General features: G+C 38.0%; 2 protein-coding genes across 2 annotated transcripts; one reads left to right on the forward strand and one right to left on the reverse strand.

The window, feature by feature from the left end:
- Positions 1–1,985: 1,985 nt before the first annotated feature.
- LOC128781050 (olfactory receptor 5AS1-like) lies at positions 1,986–8,088 on the reverse strand. Its single transcript, XM_053925209.1, has 2 exons — positions 8,025–8,088; positions 1,986–3,471 (listed from the first exon to the last, which is right to left on the reverse strand). Exon 2 carries the CDS (start codon positions 3,186–3,188, stop codon positions 2,229–2,231), a length of 960 nt encoding a protein of 319 aa, XP_053781184.1. The 5' UTR covers positions 3,189–3,471; positions 8,025–8,088; the 3' UTR covers positions 1,986–2,228.
- A 5,478-nt stretch (positions 8,089–13,566) lies between these two features.
- LOC128781119 (olfactory receptor 5F1-like) lies at positions 13,567–15,344 on the forward strand. Its single transcript, XM_053925722.1, has one exon. It carries the CDS (start codon positions 13,796–13,798, stop codon positions 14,738–14,740), a length of 945 nt encoding a protein of 314 aa, XP_053781697.1. The 5' UTR covers positions 13,567–13,795; the 3' UTR covers positions 14,741–15,344.
- The last annotated feature ends 2,616 nt before the right edge of the window (positions 15,345–17,960 follow it).

Raw genomic sequence — 17,960 nt, forward strand, 5'->3', positions numbered from 1 at the left:
CGCTGATCCATTGTAACATTCATGTAGCTTATGCATGACATCACACCCCGAATATTTTAGCAATCATTCACATGAAAGTGCTATGATTACACACATGCATAGAATTAATTGAAGTGTATGCTCTCCTTTGGGAGAACTTATATAAAATGCATGTTTTCCTTCCATCTAATAATTCAACAGGCATCATAGATCTGTGGACAGTGCGGAAATTTTGCATGTATCTCACATAGGTTTTTAGCTTTTTATGTAATTTTATATTTCCTTCTCTTCCATCGTACAAATAATATAAACATTGTGTGTTTGGAAATGGTGGCAGATGGATTTGTACAGTTCTGCTGTTAATTCATTAGGATGTCTTAGGTATTTTAGGATAATAGTAGAGTAAGTTAGAACATATACAGATAAATAAAGTGTGAAATCCTGGGTCAGTCCAAATATTGTACAAAAATTTCAAGGATTATGACATTATTATACGGTTGTGAAAATACTGATAAAACATTAACATGTCTTTAGATACAAAATGAAAGATGTTACCAGATCGTAAGATAAAAATCTTACTTAGAACCAATAGAAAAGTATCAGTTATAAGTTATGGCATGACTTCTCCACCATACTTAACAGTGTTTGCAGCCAAAAGAAAGTTGGATTCTCAATTAATACTTCCTTCCTATCTTCCTCTTTGTGCCATCGATGTAGCAAACCTTATCTCATCTGTGTCAGGAAAATATTGGTATTTCTGAGAAAAAATTATAAATGTACTCCTTTGAAGATAAATATTCTTTCAATATGATCTGCAAATTATTTGTCTGATCTCACTAGAAAATTTGGCATTATTCAACACATTCCACTAACTCATTTGCCCCACCCCCACTGCTCAGTGTCAGTGAAATAAACGTGCAGAGTTATCCCCTAGATTTTATTCATGACCTCAATCAAATGCACACGATTTTATAAAAGGAACACCAGTTTTAGTAGTTTAAGTTTGTGTATTCTTTTTATGACTGAAACATAATACAGCTTCTCAGCAACCTGTTTCCTCATAGAAGCAGAAAAATAAATCTAGTTATATGTAATTGTCTCAAATATCCTACCTTATTCTAACTTCTTCTCGACTGTGGTTTATTTTATAAAACATATATTCAATTTTAATTGTATATTTATCTAATTAAAATTATGTGTTAATTGTCTCTATTTATGGGTACTATCAGGGTAGATCTTAGAAATAAATAGGAATTAGGGTGATAATGCAGAACAAAATTAATAAAATCATATCTGAGGGGTTCTTTCCCAATTATTATTCTGACTTATGTTCAGGCAGTGACTTCACTCTAATGGTTGCATTTGCCTTATGGTCAAAGAAATAGTGTTGAGCAAGATGAGTGATTCCACGGGAGGAAAAATTTTGCCTCTGAAGTGACTTTGGCAACATTTGGCTACATTTTGGTTGTCATCAATAGGTGGACTGCTACTAGCAGCTACTGAGTAGAGACAAGAGACAATGCTAAACACCCTGAAATGTACAGGGCAGGCTGCTCTTCACCATACCTGCACCCCCAAAATGGAAGCATTGGCCTCAAATGTCAGTTGTGCTGCTTTTACAAACTTGAAGCCAGATAAACTCATAACCACTTAGAGTTTGCAAATACATTGCAGTGTACTTATTTTAAAATACCTCATCTTGGAAAATGAAAAATAACTCTTAGATTAAATAGTCCCTATTATAGAAGGTGACATGCTTCTTCATGCCAACTTATGTCCCCTAGCACAATGGAAAAATGATTAGAAGTCAGCTCATTTGACAATATTCTCTTCAGTGCTTTTTTTAGAGTACACTAAACTTAAAAGAATGATCCAAAATAACCCATGTACCAGGTGTTATATAGGCATTGAAAAATAAACCAAAATATATATTCCTTGCTGCCAAGGAACTTTTAGTATAAGTGTGTTGCCAGACAATTCACCATATACATTCAATACAACGTGATAAAGAATAGGATAATAAATCAATATGCAAAGGTAACTGGCCAGTAAGGATTATTATTTATTTTAGTTCAGGAATGTTTCAGAATAGAATAAATTTGGAAGGAACATGAGAGAGGCAAAAGCATTGTAAGAAAGCGAGGTTGGAAAGTTGTCTTAAATGTTGGAAATAAATTCACAATAGTTGACACACACTGGCACAGTGCTGATGATGAAAGGGGAAGAGCAGGCCACGCCTCAGAGTTTGCTCAGTGATGTAAGCTCTCATTCCTCTGAAAATCCAGTTTCGTTCCGATAGCTTTTCTGAGGGCGTTTTTTACGTCCTTGTTTCTGAAGCTGTAGATCAGTGGGTTACACATGGGAAAAACAACTGTATAAAACACTGCCACTATCTTATCGCTGTTTAAGGAGTAGCTGGTGGCGGGCCGTAGGTAGGTAAACAGGAGTGACCCGTAGAATAAGGTGACTGCCAGGACATGGGAAGCACAGGTGGAGAATGTTCTGCTTCTGCCGCCTGAAGACTTGATGCCCAAAACAGTGATGAGGATACAAAAGTAAGAGATGGATATGACCACAAAAGTGCTAGTCTGGATGAAGCCGCACAAGACAAAGAGCAGAAGCTCATTGATATGGGTGTCTGCACATGATAAAGCCAGGAGAGGTGGGATATCACAGAAAAAATGGTTGACAACACTGGAGCCACAAAACGGCAGCGTGAACGTGAGGGAGACGTGCACCACTGAAGTCACACTTCCACTCAAGTACGCCAGCACAACGAAGCAGGTACAGACTCTCCTAGACATAAGTGTAGGGTAGCGCAGTGGCTCACAGATGGCTGCATAGCGGTCATACGCCATTGCTGCCAGGATAAGGCACTCAGCATCAGCAAAACAACCAAAGAAAAACATCTGTAGTGCACAGCCAGAGGGAGAGATGCTTCTCCTGGATGTTAAGAAATTCACCAGCATTTTAGGAGTGATTGCTGAGGAATAGCTGATGTCTAAGAAAGACAAGTTGCTGAGGAAAAAATACATGGGGGTTTGTAGGCTTGAAGTGATGTTAACTAGGATTATTAAGCCCATATTTCCCACCACAGTTAGTGTGTATATCATGAGAAATACCAAGAACAAAGTGACTCTGAGAGGTAGATAATCTGTGAATCCAACAAGTAGGAACTCGGTTGGCATGGTGTAATTACTTTCCAACATCTTACTTTTCTTGTTTTTCTCATCCAAAATAGATGGTGTCAGAATATGAGTTCACTTGAGTGACCATTGAACCAAGAATATCTTTACCCTCCCTTCTAAAGAAACAAATAGAAGGATAATGAAATCATAGTCGTGACATTTTCCATGACATATTTGGCTTGCTTTCATTTTATTTACAGAGGTTATCATTGATACCTGAGGATGTTTTTCAGAGGTGGTGTTTTGAGATGTGGCAACGCTTCAGCAGCTGTGTGCATCAAGAGGTGGATTTGTTCCTTACAACCTGAAATGGAATGAACGTGACTCAGTTGAAAAGACCTACTAGAACTAAGAGAATCGGCAAAATCCTTAGAGGCAAAACCTCAAGTTTTTCAATCCTAAAGTCATATTCTTCCAGGTAAAATAATGTAGAGTTGAGAAACATCTTAGGGAAAAAAAAAAGAACTCACCTGTAAACTAGATAATTCTACAGAAGAATATCTGTGATTTTGGAAGGTAGTTTAGCATAACAGTTAAGAGCTCAGTAGTTATGGAAGAGTTCCCTGGATTCAAATCTTAGCCTTGATACTTACTGATCATGTGACCTTCACAGTTATTTAACAACTCTGTGATGCTTAGAGGAAAAATTAGCAGATAGTCATAGAGCATTTATGTAACCGGTGCATAACAAATGCTAATGTGAGCATTTGTTAAATAAAACATTTAAACAAATAAATTGACCTTTGGATTTCTTTTACATTACTTATCCAGTAGCTTGAAATAGTTAAGAGCATTTTCTCAACTTTATCTAATCACTGGCATCACAGATACATGATCTGACTCCCTTATAAAGAAAAGCCTTTGAGGTTTTGTTCGTGTGTTGTGTGCGAATGCGTTGCTGAGCATCGATGTATTTTAAAATGTGCTTATGTTTCTTCCTCCCTGTAGTTTATGCCTCTTTCCTATCTCCAAGGTAGGACAGTGTCCGGTGTGAGGTCCAGAAACATTAAGTATTTTGAAGAACAACTGTATCTGTAGTTATTCATAGACTTCTAAACTGGGGCAATGTGGGAAAATATATATTATAAAGCCAGGAGAAATAATCAAGAAAGAAACAGAATGGGTGCAAATAAGAAATAAACTATAGGAGGATGGAATATTCAGCAAATATTCTAAGATTTGTAGCATTAACAGTGATTTCAGTGAGAAACATTGTAGTGAATAATAAGGCAATAAATAATGAATCGCTGTTCTATCTGCCATGCCTGGTAAATCTCAGAATTGCCCCTGCTCCAAAAAATGATCTGCAGGCTTCTAGATGCCCTAAGGTCATTGGAAATCAGATCTTAAAGAAAGAGCTTGACTGGAAAGAGATGAAAAGTGGATGTTTGAAACTATAGTGAAGGAATCTGTTACAGACCAGACTGGGGGAGTGGCGGGGGGCAGTGAAATATATACTATTGCCAAAAAGACCCACTCTTTCTCTCTGGGGTTGCCCCCCAACGTACTAGGTTCAACTTGCCCACCATCAAGGAGAGATGGGTCTCAATGCCAGAGATTGGTGAAAAGGAAAGGAATTATTTATTTAAAAAGATATACAGACTTGGAGTAATGACTTAGTATCTTCATTAAAATACTAAAGTCCTTTAGAATACCCACTGACACACACCGTCCTTCCTTCCACCCTATGCCCAGTCTAGGTACCGTAACTCAGGAAAAGAAGTAGAAGTCCATGGTTCAGGCTGCCGGCACCATCCACGTGGAAAAAAGGGAGCACTTCCAAAGATGTGTTTTCCTGAATCTCGTCAAAGCCAGGGGGTCCCCACTCTGCTAAAGCCTCATGGTTCTCCCCGAGTGTGGCTGTGGTGCCTGTGTTTAAATTCCAGCGCCAGTCTTCCTCTGCAGCCCCATTTCCGACCCTTCCTACAATCAGTTACACCTGCCAGCATTCCCGTATTCTTCCAGCTTTACTGGGCTGCCTAGTAAGTCTAGGCAGGTGTGGCCCCATGGCCTAGAGCCAATCTTCTCAAAGCTCTCACGCAGGTGCTGTAACCAGGGGGGAGATGCCTCCCAGTTACATCTTGGGTGGAAGTCACTTCCAACCCCCTGGCTCAAAGCATGGCCACAGCTATTTAGCATATCTATGAAACCAGTTAAAGGTTATAGATATGTTAAATGACCATGCCAGAGGTTAGCTGCACCGCTGTTGCTATGCAAAACAGCTCTGAATGGCCCTGTTCCATGTGTCCCTTCCCCCCAGCTCAGGCTTGTGGGGATGAGGACACCTTATATATTTTTTTCTAATTTTCCTGGACACCTTGAGTTCTGGACCCCATTAGAAATTCCTATTTGGGGTCGCCCTCTTGGCTGCACCCTGTTACAAATCCACACTTAAAATAAAAGAGAAAAAAAAAAAGCTCATGTGTCTCTCTAGTGCAAATGTCATTTAAGATTTATTTTCTGAAATAGTGTTTAAAAATTAATTCAATGGTTAAAAAAACCTGTAATTTATTTGCTGTAATACATTCCATATTAAAGTTGTATAAGGAATTTTCACATGTTTAATGGTTCAGAATTCAATAATCATTAAAAATATTTCCTCTAAGAATCAATAAATACTAAAAGCAAATGAAATTTAGGAGATTCTATGTCATTGGTCCCCAAAGATTTTATCTAGGAAGGTACTGCTGTCATCATCAGCTTTTATCACAAGAGTAACAACACCTGCACTGAGACCTCCGGGTCAACGGGTTTGCCTGCCTGTGAGGCTTGATGAAATGTTTTCTACTGCTGTAAGAATGTTATCAGACATTACCTACAATAGGATGTTAATGCTGGAAAGAACCTCAGCGATCTCATCCACACCTTATTCTTTAGATTGGGTGACTAAGTCACATTCACAAGGTCATCCAACAAGTGACATGTCTGTCCACTAGTGATGTTAATCGGTATCTTATATCTATAAGCGGGTTATGGCATCAGAGTCTGCCTTTCCTTCCTTGAGTCCCCAAGAAGCCTGAAACCTCTTTACAGGGTTTGTTGAGTGAGAGAATGAAATCCCAGAACAATTTCACTTCTCTTGAAGGATTCCTGTCCCAGTACTTTGACCTGAGATCAGGAAAATCTCTTAAAGTAAGTTGAGTTGACTGATTTCCAAGGAAATGTCATCTAACAAATCTGTTGTCAGTGCCCATGAGTGGATTTTTATTTGCTACTCTATGTGAAGTATAAATGTAGAATGTGCTCTCTCCCCTTTACCAATGGCATTGTGCTGTAGCAGTTAAGCGCACTGGACTGAGGTAAATTGAATTTAACCTCAGAGGCCACATCCAATGTTCTGCAAGTCACTGAACTTCTATATGCCTAAATTTCTTTGTTTTGTTGAACTGACCTACTAGTATACCACAAGGTTGAAACCAGGATGATACAGAGCTCATTACATTATAGATGTATGAAAATGCATCCATTATTATTATTACTCTTAATGCCATTAGGATTAGTGATATGTTAACATCTGATTTCAAAACCATAAATTCCCTGAGTTGACCATTGTAGAAATGTTGTGTCTTGGTTTGTTATGATTTCAAATGCACTTGTTTATAACGCAAGTAAAGTCATTTTGACCTACTTGGTTCCTTAAGTTCCTACTTAAGGAACACCATTTTGATCTCCAGTAAGTCCTCGCTCAACATCAAAGATAAGTTCTTGAAACTTTGGGAAAATGAGGTAGAACAAAACCCTGGACTAATTGAAATAAACACGGGTAAGCTCCTCCAGCATCACATCGGAATTAGGACAGAATGACACTGAACAAAATGGTGTTACAAGAGGACCCGCCCTGCGTGTTTATGGCTTAAGTGAAGCTGTTCTGATGCTGAGTTTGTTTACTTTGGGGGTGGGGGCATGTCAGGGTGATATCATCAAAATTTTTAAGCTTTAAAACTTCAAATACCAAGGATTTATAAGGACTTACTGAGAGGGTTTATTCTGGGCAAGCCTACTTTTTGCTGATCTAAAGAGCTCTCCAAACACCTTGGGACATTAGCTCCTATTGCTTGAAGCGGAGTTTGCCACCAGTGGTGAAAACGGTGCATCAGCCTCTTGAAGGAGGTCATCTTGCCTGCCAACATCAGCCTCCGTTCTCAGCATCCTCCAGCACCAAGGCACTTTCTATGAACCCTGGCAACCGGACAGCAGCTCTTGTTTGGCAAGCTGACCCTTCTGAGGGCCCATTCATAGAAAAGTACACCTCAGCTAAATTTGGACTTTACTTCTTTTATCTCCCCTGTGCCTGGAACAATAATGGAATGAATCTATCCGTAGTTTGGAGTATGTTGTTTCTTTGTAGACTCATTAAGAGATGTTATCCTGTATGTTATTGGCTTGTGGAATTCTTTATTATAAAGTACAATTTCTGAAATGAACCTGTGTTAAATTACTTATTGGTGAAGACAATCTGTCTCTGAAACTAGTTTCGCCTCAGACAAAACATGGAACAGACACAAAATAGACATACTGTATGTGACTATGCGTATGCATCTGTAGAAACTGAGGTCTGTCTTACTGAGGCTTAGTTTACTTAATTGAGTTTGCTCGATTTAAACAGACCATTGGGCTTCCCCAAATTCCAAAACACACACAGTCAGCTTCCCCCTCAGAGCAATAAGGAACACGGTGAATCAGTGAATTTTGGGAACTGGCATGCTTAAGGTACATTTGGAATGATTCCCCACCATCTCCTACCTACTCTTCCAGCCCACAGAGAGTCAGTGAAGATACAAGATATTTAAAGTAAAATTATCGATGTGATACTCACATAAGACATGTTGTTGATATTTTAGAGAATCGGTCACTTACCTCAGCACCATCTAGAATTTTGAATTATAGAATTTACTTTGTACAAGACACTGACAACATTTTCTCCCCAGTTTTTACAAATAGATCTTAGAAGGAGTGGGTATTTATCATGTAGTCTGTGACACGTGGGACATTGCCTCAAGGTAATTACCAACCCCAGGAGGACTTTGGATAAACAATTACTTTTCTTCCAGAGATGTGGCTTGAATGCTTTATTTTAAATGAGAAAAGTGAAGAAATAACATAACTGACTATAAGTGGTCATTACAAAATAACATATGTCTCCTTCACTAGGAGAGTTTTCATTAAAAGAACAATGACAAAAACAACACATCCTTAAATTATACCTGTCAAAAAATTATTTACTTTGATTTCTCCCAGATACTTAAAGACATTTTAAAGCATTTAGTTGTATAAGAAAATTCCAAAGTAGAAGCTCAACACTATTAAGAAGAATCGTAGGCACCTTAATTTTTCCTTTTTTAATTTTAATTCTTATCATTGAAAATCTTTCTTAAATACATGGTTCCTCTTTTTTATTTTACTTTATGTTATTTTATTTCATTTTATTTTATTTTTTTGTGGTTCAAGTACAGTTGTCTCCATTTTTCTTTATTGCTAAGTTATCTGAGTGACTGAAATAAACTACGTCTTGAATGATGAGATACGAAAGGAAGAACTTATGACTCAGGCAAGCTGGGTTTGAATGTCGCTTTTGCCATTTCATAATTTGAGACGTTGAGCTACATATTTCTTCCTACTTTTACTGATTTGTAAAATATGAACAATAATTGTGCCCCTCACCAGATTCTTGTGAAGGCTGAGATAACACATGTAAATGCTTAGCCCTTGGTGAGCAGATTTTACTCCTTTGATGACTCAGCTTTCTCGTTAAATCACAGCAATGTACATACACACGCATCACTGCTTTCAATTGGAAACACACTGAATGGCCATCAGCTGCTGATCCATCTATAGAATGACCTACTACTACTACTTAAAAATAAAAGGACAAACTGATAAATGTAACCACGTGGTTGGATCTCAAAACATTGCAGTGAGGATCAGAAGCCAGACTCAAGAGGCTCCATACCGTTTGATTTCACAGAAGATGATCACATTCTGGGAAGGGCGAAAGCCTGACATGAATCACACCGGCGTCCTCTCAGCGGTTGTCAGAGGCTGGTAGATGGAAAGGAACTGTTAGGATCGTGGAACTTGTCAGGCTGGGTGAAATATTCTGTCTTGGTGGTGGCAGTGGTTAGAAGACAGTGTTTGTCAAAACTCACCAAACTACACACCTAAAAGCTGTGATAATTTGCTGTAAAACACCAATGGCACAATAAACCTGACTAAAACACTGAGTTTCCAACTGATCATAATATTTTTCATTTTTACAATGAAAAATATGAAATGAAAATGAAAAATTGAAATATTTTTCATTTATTATTGTTTGTGCTTCTTCCTGATAAAAACCTTTTTTCAAGATTTTTAATTATAATATCTTGTTCGGTAAATTCAATCGGCCTTTTGGTCTTTGTTTGACCTATGGTTTAGTAATATTAATCTCTTCTTTCTTTAAAGCATTCTCCCCTTCCCCTACTACGGTAACTCATTATGCTGATTCTCTTTCCATCTCTGTTAACTCACATTTCTGGTAGCTCAGTTATATATTAGTTTGAAGTATTTTCATATTTTAAATTGTTCACTTCCATACATTAGTAAATAAGTATGCATTTGATCCATATCAATTGGGGCAGCTTTTAATGCTTGAAATTGATAACATTACAAATAAAGTTTGGGGTTCTTTTAAATAATTTTTGTTGTTGTCATTCAGTAACAGTTGTCTCACCTTTTTCCATGTTGCTCTCCCCTGCCCTGTCCACACACCACTCCCACAGTCTGTCCCCTCCTCACTGTCCATCCCCATGAGTCCTCCATTCATATTCCTTGACTTGAACCTTCCCCTACTTTCCCAGTTATCCCCCTCACCCCTCAGCTCTGGTCACTGTCAGTTTGTTCTTTATTTCCATGTCTTTAGTTCTATTTGCTCATTTGTCTGTGTTGTTGATTGGGTTCCATCTATAGGTGAGATTATATGGTATTTGTCTTTCATTGCCTGGCTTATTTCACTTAGCATAATGCTCTCCAGATCCACCCATGTTATCACACAGGGTAGGAGCTCCTTCTTTCTTTCTGCTGTGTAGAATTCCATTGTGTAAATGTGCCATAGTTTTTGGATCCACTCATTTACTGATGGGCATGTAGGCTGTTGCCAGCACTTGGCTATTGTAAATAATGCTGCTATGAACTTTGGGGTACATAGATTGATTTGAATTTGTGATTCAGGATTCTTAGGGGACAATCCCAGTAGTGGAACTGCTGGATCAAATGACAGTTCGATTTTTAGTTTTCTGAGGAAATTCCATACAGTTTCCCACAGTGGCTGCACCAATCTGCATTCCCACCAACAGTGCACTAGGGTTCCCTTTTCTCCACAACCTCGTCAGCACTTGTTATTTGTTGATTGGTTTATGATGGCCATTCTGACGGGGCGAAGTGGTATCTCATTGTGATTTTAGCATGTATGTCTCTAATGGCTAATGATGCTGAACACTTTTTCACGTGTCTATGGGCCCTCTATATATCCTCCTTGGAGAAGTGTCTGTTCAGGTCCTTTGTCCATTTTTTAATTAGATTGATTATCTTCCTGGTGTGGAGTTGTATGATTTCTTTACATAATTTGTAGATCAAACACTTGTCCAAGGTATCATTGGCAAATATGTTTTCTCATGTGATTGGTTCCCTTTCCAATTTGTTGATGTTTTCTGTAGTCATGAGGTTTTTAGTTTGATGAGGTCCCATTTGTTTATTCTTTCTTTTATATCCTTACCGTAGGGGACGTACCAATGAAAATATTGCTACGTGGAATACCTGAAATTTTCCTGCCCATGTTTTCCTCTAGGACTTTTATGGTTCAAAACTTATATTTAAGTATTTTATCCATCTTGTTTATGTTGGTTGATGGTGTAAGTCAGTGTTCTAGTTTCGTTTTTTTGCATGTACTTCTCCAAATCTCCAGACACTGTTTAATGAAGAGGTTACCTTTACTCCATTTTATGTTCCTTCCCCCATTGTCAAATATTAATTGGCCATGTTGACATGGGTTTATTTCTGGGTTTTGTATTCTGTTCCATTGATCTATGTGTCTGTTCTTATGTCTGAACCAGCCTGTATTGTTTACAGTGGCCTTATAATATAGTTGGATATCAGTTATTGTGACCCCTCCTACTTTGTTCTTTCTCAAAATTGTTGAGTCTATTTGAGGTTATTTATGGTTCCATATAAATGTTTGAAATATTTGTTCTATATTTGTGAAATTTCATTGGCATTTTGATAAGGATTGTCTTGAACCTACAAATTTCTTTGGGAAGTATGGACATTTTGATGATGTTAATTCTTCCAATATCATGAACAGAGTATATGTTTCCATTTATTTGTGTCTTCCATAATTTCTTTCTTCAGTGTTCTGCAGTTTTCTGAAAATCAAGTTTTTAAACAGCATCCAACATGATGTTACAGATTTTTCTTTAGATGCAGAGATACCCTAACTGCATTGAAGTGGCAGATTGAATTTGCCAGAAGATATACATATAAATATATATATAACCTAAGTGAGTAAGATAAAATGTTACATGAAACTGCACTGGGAAAGAAAGTAGCTAGGCACCCATTCTTCTGTATAAAATTGGGTTTAGTTTAACTCTCCCACTTTCTAACACCTTGCTCATTGGAAAACCCTATAATAGCTTTAAGTCTTGCTTTCCACATCTACAAAATATGTAAAACAATAATATCAACCTCAAAGACTGCTGTAGAGGTTATTTGCAAATTCAAAGGGAAAATTGTGAAATAGTACTGCAAAATTGCAGTATGAGTTCTCTGTGCAAATAAATTCTCTGTGCATCTGAATATATGTGCTTTATTTTATTTTGTTTTACTTGTGATGTGGAATCTAAAAAATCTGTAATTTCACTATCTTGTAGGATAAGAATTATGGATAATACCATATTTTGCTGTCTCTATTGCCCTCCCGTGTATAACACTCACCCACATTTGTAGCCCAAAATTTCATGGGAAAAGTCTTTCATTTTAATTTTTAATTCAATTATTTATTTATGTATTTATTTTTAGATACTTGATTTCTTTGTGTTGTAAAGGAATTGTAGCATTTATTTTTTAATGTACAGATATCATTATTCCTTTCTAGAGTTACACTTTTAATGCTAAGCATATATAAAGGATTTAAAAACATTTATGTAGACACAGAATTAATACTACCTATGTATAATGTGCAAACTTATTTTTCCCTCAAAAAATTGAGCACAAAGTATCCATGATGCATGGTGAAATATGGGTAATTGCAAAAAAACCCTCAATTTTAAAATCATAAAAAAAATTGTTTTTTATTCAATATCCTATTATGCTGATGGAATAGTTTTGCCTTAAATTTTGTACAATTGGTATTAGTTTTTTCCTCTCATTAATTTCACTCCAGAAGAGAGTTGGATTAGAGGTAAAATTACCAAGAAAATGGAAGGGGCACATATAGACACACACACACACACACCACATACACTGAAAAGAAGCATAATTTGGTAGTGAGCTATGCTCACTTGGAATAAGCTAAAATACAGAAAGAGAGGCAATGTAATGGGCAATTGAATTATTTTTTTACTTTGGCAAAGACTTTAGGTAAAACAGTTATCAGGAACCACTTCATAAAGCAATGTTTGACTCCGTGAATAGGCAAGGGATTATATTTTATTTTCTCTTCAGACGAAGTTTCTGCCCCTGGAGGTTTGACTCCACAATGAAATACTATAATATAGTCCCTGTGGTTACCCACCTTCCTTTTAGGAAAACGAAATAAAAGTGGAGCAACATGTATTTGCTCAGAAGGTGTCTCAAATTTTTACAAATAGGTAATTCAAATTTTCACTGCATTTCATATCATTTAAAAATAAAAATTTTCTTTTAAAAGCCTTTTAGCTACAACTCAGAACTGCTGATAAACAGGGAAGACTACACAGGTAAGGCACTGGGGAGAAAGCTGTGAGGATTCAATGCTCTCATTCACCAAGTGGACAGGTATTGCTGGCCACAAGGCAATATTCTGACAGTGTACATTGTAACTAGAGCAATAGTTCGATGAAACATCACAAAATCATTCTTCAGGATATGATGGGTGTACAAATATTGGTTATTAGAAATGGTAGCAATTTTTACTACATGGGTACATGAGTGATATTTTCAGAAGGCAATGAATGAACTTGGGAGTTGAAGCATAAACAGAGTGGTCTTGCGGAGAAACATGTATTTGAGTTAAAACTCCATACTGTTTGGAAAACTGGTGAACTTCCACAAGGATATTCTTATCCTTCACACTTCGGATGTGGGCTGGAAGAGAAAAGAGAGAACAATCTGTGTCGGTAGCTGCAGAAACCGAGGTGCCCTGTGTGCACTTGACCAGCAGTGTGAGAGGTGTAAAACCAGGTTCATTACACACAATTGCTGAATGAATTCAAATTCTTGTCCATTTGTCCACTAATTTCCCCCTACCTCAGTAACTTTATTTATTATGCTACATTATCCTAGGTTTCTATTTCCATGTGCAAATATCTCCATTAAGATTTCTATTTCTCCCATTAACTTTTGTAAAAGGAAACCATTAACCTAATGTAAGTATAAGGAAATTGTCTTTGTAATACATGAGGAGAACAAATTATACGTTGGTGACTGAGTTCATCCTGCTGGGATTGGCAGACACGCTGGAGCTCCAGGTCATCCTCTTCTTGCTCTTTTCTGTGATTTACACACTGACAGTGTGCGGGAATGCTGGGATGATCCTCTTAATCAGGACTGATTCCCGACTTCACACACCCATGTATTTCTTCCTGGCTAACCTGTCCTTTGTGGACATGTCTTACTCGTCCACCATCACCCCAAAGATGCTGGTGGATTTATTGTCAGAGAAGAAAACCATCTCCTTTGCTGGCTGCTTTCTGCAGATGTACTTCTTTATCGCCTTGGCCACAACTGAATGCATCCTCTTTGGGTTGATGGCCTATGACCGTTATGTGGCCATATGCAACCCTCTGCTTTACCCCGTGGTCATGTCCAGGACAGTCTGCCTGAAAATGGCAGCAGGGGCTTTCACAGCGGGACTGTTGAACTCCATGGTGAACACAAGCTATGTGAGCAGGCTGCCATTCTGCGGTTCCAATGTCATCCACCACTTCTTCTGTGACAGCCCTCCACTCTTTAAGCTCTCATGTTCTGACACTCACCTGAATGAAAGCATCATTTCCACTTTTGCTGGAGTGAATATGGTGGGGGTTCTGCTGGTCATCCTCATGTCCTACTCCTACATTCTCTTCTCCATCTTTCGTATGCATTCCGGGGAGGGACGGCACAAAGCTTTCTCAACCTGTGCCTCTCACCTGGCAGCTGTAATTCTGTTCTACTCCACCGCCATCTATACTTATCTGAGACCAACTTCCAGCTACTCCCTGGGTCAGGACAAAGTGGCTTCTGTGTTCTATGCAGTGGTGATCCCCATGTTAAATCCTCTGATCTACAGCCTTAGGAATAAGGATGTAAAGAAAGCTTTATGGGATGTAATTACAAGGAAAAGGATCCCTTCATTTCTGTGATTGTTTGGTTAATTTTCTAAGCCTTCCAGACTGTTTAATGAATTTCATAGACTGATTCAAAGCTACATACTTTACTAGAGTATTTTTAAGTAATCACATTGTGTAATAGTGAAATATATGTATTGTATAAGGAAAATTACCTTTAATTTACATAACTATAAGGTAAATTACCAAACTTAATGTAAGACCATGCGCCCTCCTCTAACCATTCTGTATCTTCAGTGCTTCCCTGAAAATGAGGTCTGTTTGTAATGATATCTTGCCTTGGAAAAGAAAACTATAGACTATTAGCCCCAAAATTCTCAATATGATACAAAACTAGCCACCCACATTTTCCCCAATGCATTATTATTCACCATTTATGATTCATAAAGATTGTTACATGTCACATATATCAAACTTAATTTAAAAACTATTGAGACTTTTAATTATTACATTGATTGGGATTTTGTCATGTTTTCCTTTATTTAGATCCTTAGAATATTTATTAAACCCTCCCCTGTGAATGTAAAATTTTTTGCCTTTTTGGTACACTATCTCAATAGCTTTTTGTTCTTGTAATTCTTCCAGTGTTTTATTTTCTTGAATGATTAAGGTTAGCATGTTCCCTACATAAGCAAATATCACTCAATGTTTTGTTTCATTCAATTTTTTGAGTAATTTACTTATTAAAATTAGTGAAAGAAGTTTGAAATATATGCATTTAAGATATGTTTTGGTCAATATTATCCTTAGTGAGTAAACATGATCAAAGAGAGACTAACTTAAAGCCTGTGACTGTCATAAAGTTGGAACAGTCAGCCAACATATGGAAGAAGTGAAAAAGTCTCTATTCAAGAATTGCATTGATACTAGTAAACATCTCAAATACTACGATGTTATTAATATCTGGAGTCCTCCATCAAACGTTTGCATACACGGGCACCCTGCACAAAAGGATTGACTCACTCAGCTTGGTGTGCCCAAACTCTGCATATTCCTGAGGTCTTCAGGACTGTACCTTAACTGGCTCCTAAAAGAAAACCTCTGAAACCTTGGTGTGTCCTGCCTGATAAGAGCATCTTTGAATCCTGGGCCCACACCAAACAGTCTATGCTAATAATGTGAGTCAGAGTGAATGCCTAGTTTTGGACACCTGCAGCGTTGGGCTAGGCTGTGTCAGTTTGAAATCGGGCTGGGGCAGTTGGAGACCAAGTGACCATGGACATTGATGGGAGCCCTCCATGTCTATGTACTGACCCCCAGTGAAACACTGGACACCAGAACTTGGTGAAGCATTTCTGCTTGGTGACACTTCATCTGAGCTGTCAGACAGTGTGGCTGGAGCTTTAGGTGCCGCCTGTGTGATTCTGCCCTGAGGTGCCCCGTAAAAGCTCACTCCTGGTTTCCCCTGGACACGGCCCTGCATACCTTCTTCCTGGGCTACTCTAACCTATTTCTTTAGCTGTAATAAACCATAAGCATAAGTACAACGTAAAGGCCCTTCTGAGTTTTGTGAGTTCTATCAGGGATGAGCCTGATGGTGGTCTTGGGAACCTCGGAATAGAGCATTAAATTCAAAAACTTTTCTCAAGTTTTGTTGTTTGTTTGTTAAAGTCTTTATTAATATATTATGTAAAATATAACATTTTGATTTATTTTCTAAATAAAATGAATATGCAAATTAGGAAACAAAGTGAGTGAGCACATGTAAACTCTCCTCCCCAGTAGATAAAACACTCAAAGCCTGGCATTGCCACAAGGGAAGTCGCTGTGACCCCTCCCATCACCCTGCTTCCTTGACAGTGACAACCACATTCTGTGTTTCTCACGGTTCTCTAGCTTTTACTTGTAAAAATAAATACATCTGTATTCCTAAAACTATAGTTTTAGAAAACCTGTTTTTATATTCTCAATGTAATGTCATACAGTGTGTCTTCTCTGTTGCTTGGTTTTCTTCAGTATTGTCTCTAACATTCTACCGTGTTCATATGTATTCCTGCACAATTAATTTCAGACTTTTGTAGTGTTCTTTCTCTTCAATATCTCCTGATTAAGCTGTCCGTTACCTTCCATTATGACCAGTGGTGATAGAGTGTTAATTCACATTTCACTTACTGCACAGGTAAAGCATTTATACAGGTATAATTCTAGATGTGGCACTGCTTATATAGAGGGTATATACATGTTCATGTTTAAAGTATAACACACTATTTTCTCAATTTCTTGTTTATATTTGTACTACCAACAACAACAGCACATAGACATCACATTCCATATCCTTACTAACACTTGCTAGAGTCGGTATTTATCTTCTTTTTCCAATATAGTAAGGCTGACAGATAAATCTTAAGCACATCTGAGGATATGTTTGTCCATTGTATTAGGTGGACATATTTCCTTTTCTGAATGAAGATGGCCTATTTCCCCCACTGCTTAATTTTGAACATATGCCCTGTATTTATCTTGAATGACACTTTATAAATACGTTAAATTTCATTAATGTGTAGACCTCTGTAGACTCTCTGGACTCTGAAAAAGGCTGATGAGAAAAAAGTGGATTCATTTGCAATGTGTCGTTGGAGGAGAGCTCTGTGGCTAGCCTGGGCCTGCAGAAAGAGATGTGGGTCCTAGGTCAGTTAAGCCTGAAGTATCCTGGAGACAAAACAGACAAAACTGAGACTGTCCTGGTTCAGGCACATCATGAGAAGGCAGGGGTCTTCGAAACAGAAAATAGTGCTGGAAAATACAGAAGGCAACCGGAAAAGAAGACCAAAGTGACATGGTTTGACCCCACAAAGGGAGCCGTAGGCATGAGTCTCCTTTTGCTGAGGAGGGCTGTTGAGGACAGGATGCTGTGGACGTCACTTGTCCATGGGTCACCAGGAGTCAGTGCTGACCCAAGGGCACCTAACAACAATTCCACAAAACTGCTACAATTGGTCAGTCTTTTTTATTTATTTTTTTATATTTGTTCAGTTACAGTCATCCCAAATTTTCCCCTGTTGTTTTTCCCTGCCCCGCCCAGGCCTCCCTCAGTCAATGCCCACCCCTTTCTCCTTGTCTGTGGGTCCTTGTCTGTGGGTTCCTTGAGTAAACCCTTCCCCTATTTCCCCTGTTATTCTTCTCCCCCGCCCCTCTGGCCCCCTGTCAGTTTGTTCCTTATTTCCAAGTGTCTGGTTCTATTTTGCTCTTTTGTTTGTTTTGTTCATTAATAAAACTTTGTTTATAATTGTGTTTT

The sequence above is a fragment of the Desmodus rotundus genome, chromosome 5 (assembly GCF_022682495.2).
Source record: "Desmodus rotundus isolate HL8 chromosome 5, HLdesRot8A.1, whole genome shotgun sequence".
Lineage (NCBI taxonomy): Eukaryota > Metazoa > Chordata > Mammalia > Chiroptera > Phyllostomidae > Desmodus > Desmodus rotundus.

Bases quoted from the DNA above. Each gene is read 5' to 3' on its own strand.
- LOC128781050 (XM_053925209.1), bottom strand. From the start codon at position 3,188: ATGTTGGAAAGTAATTACACCATGCCAACCGAGTTCCTACTTGTTGGA.
- LOC128781119 (XM_053925722.1), top strand. From the start codon at position 13,796: ATGAGGAGAACAAATTATACGTTGGTGACTGAGTTCATCCTGCTGGGA.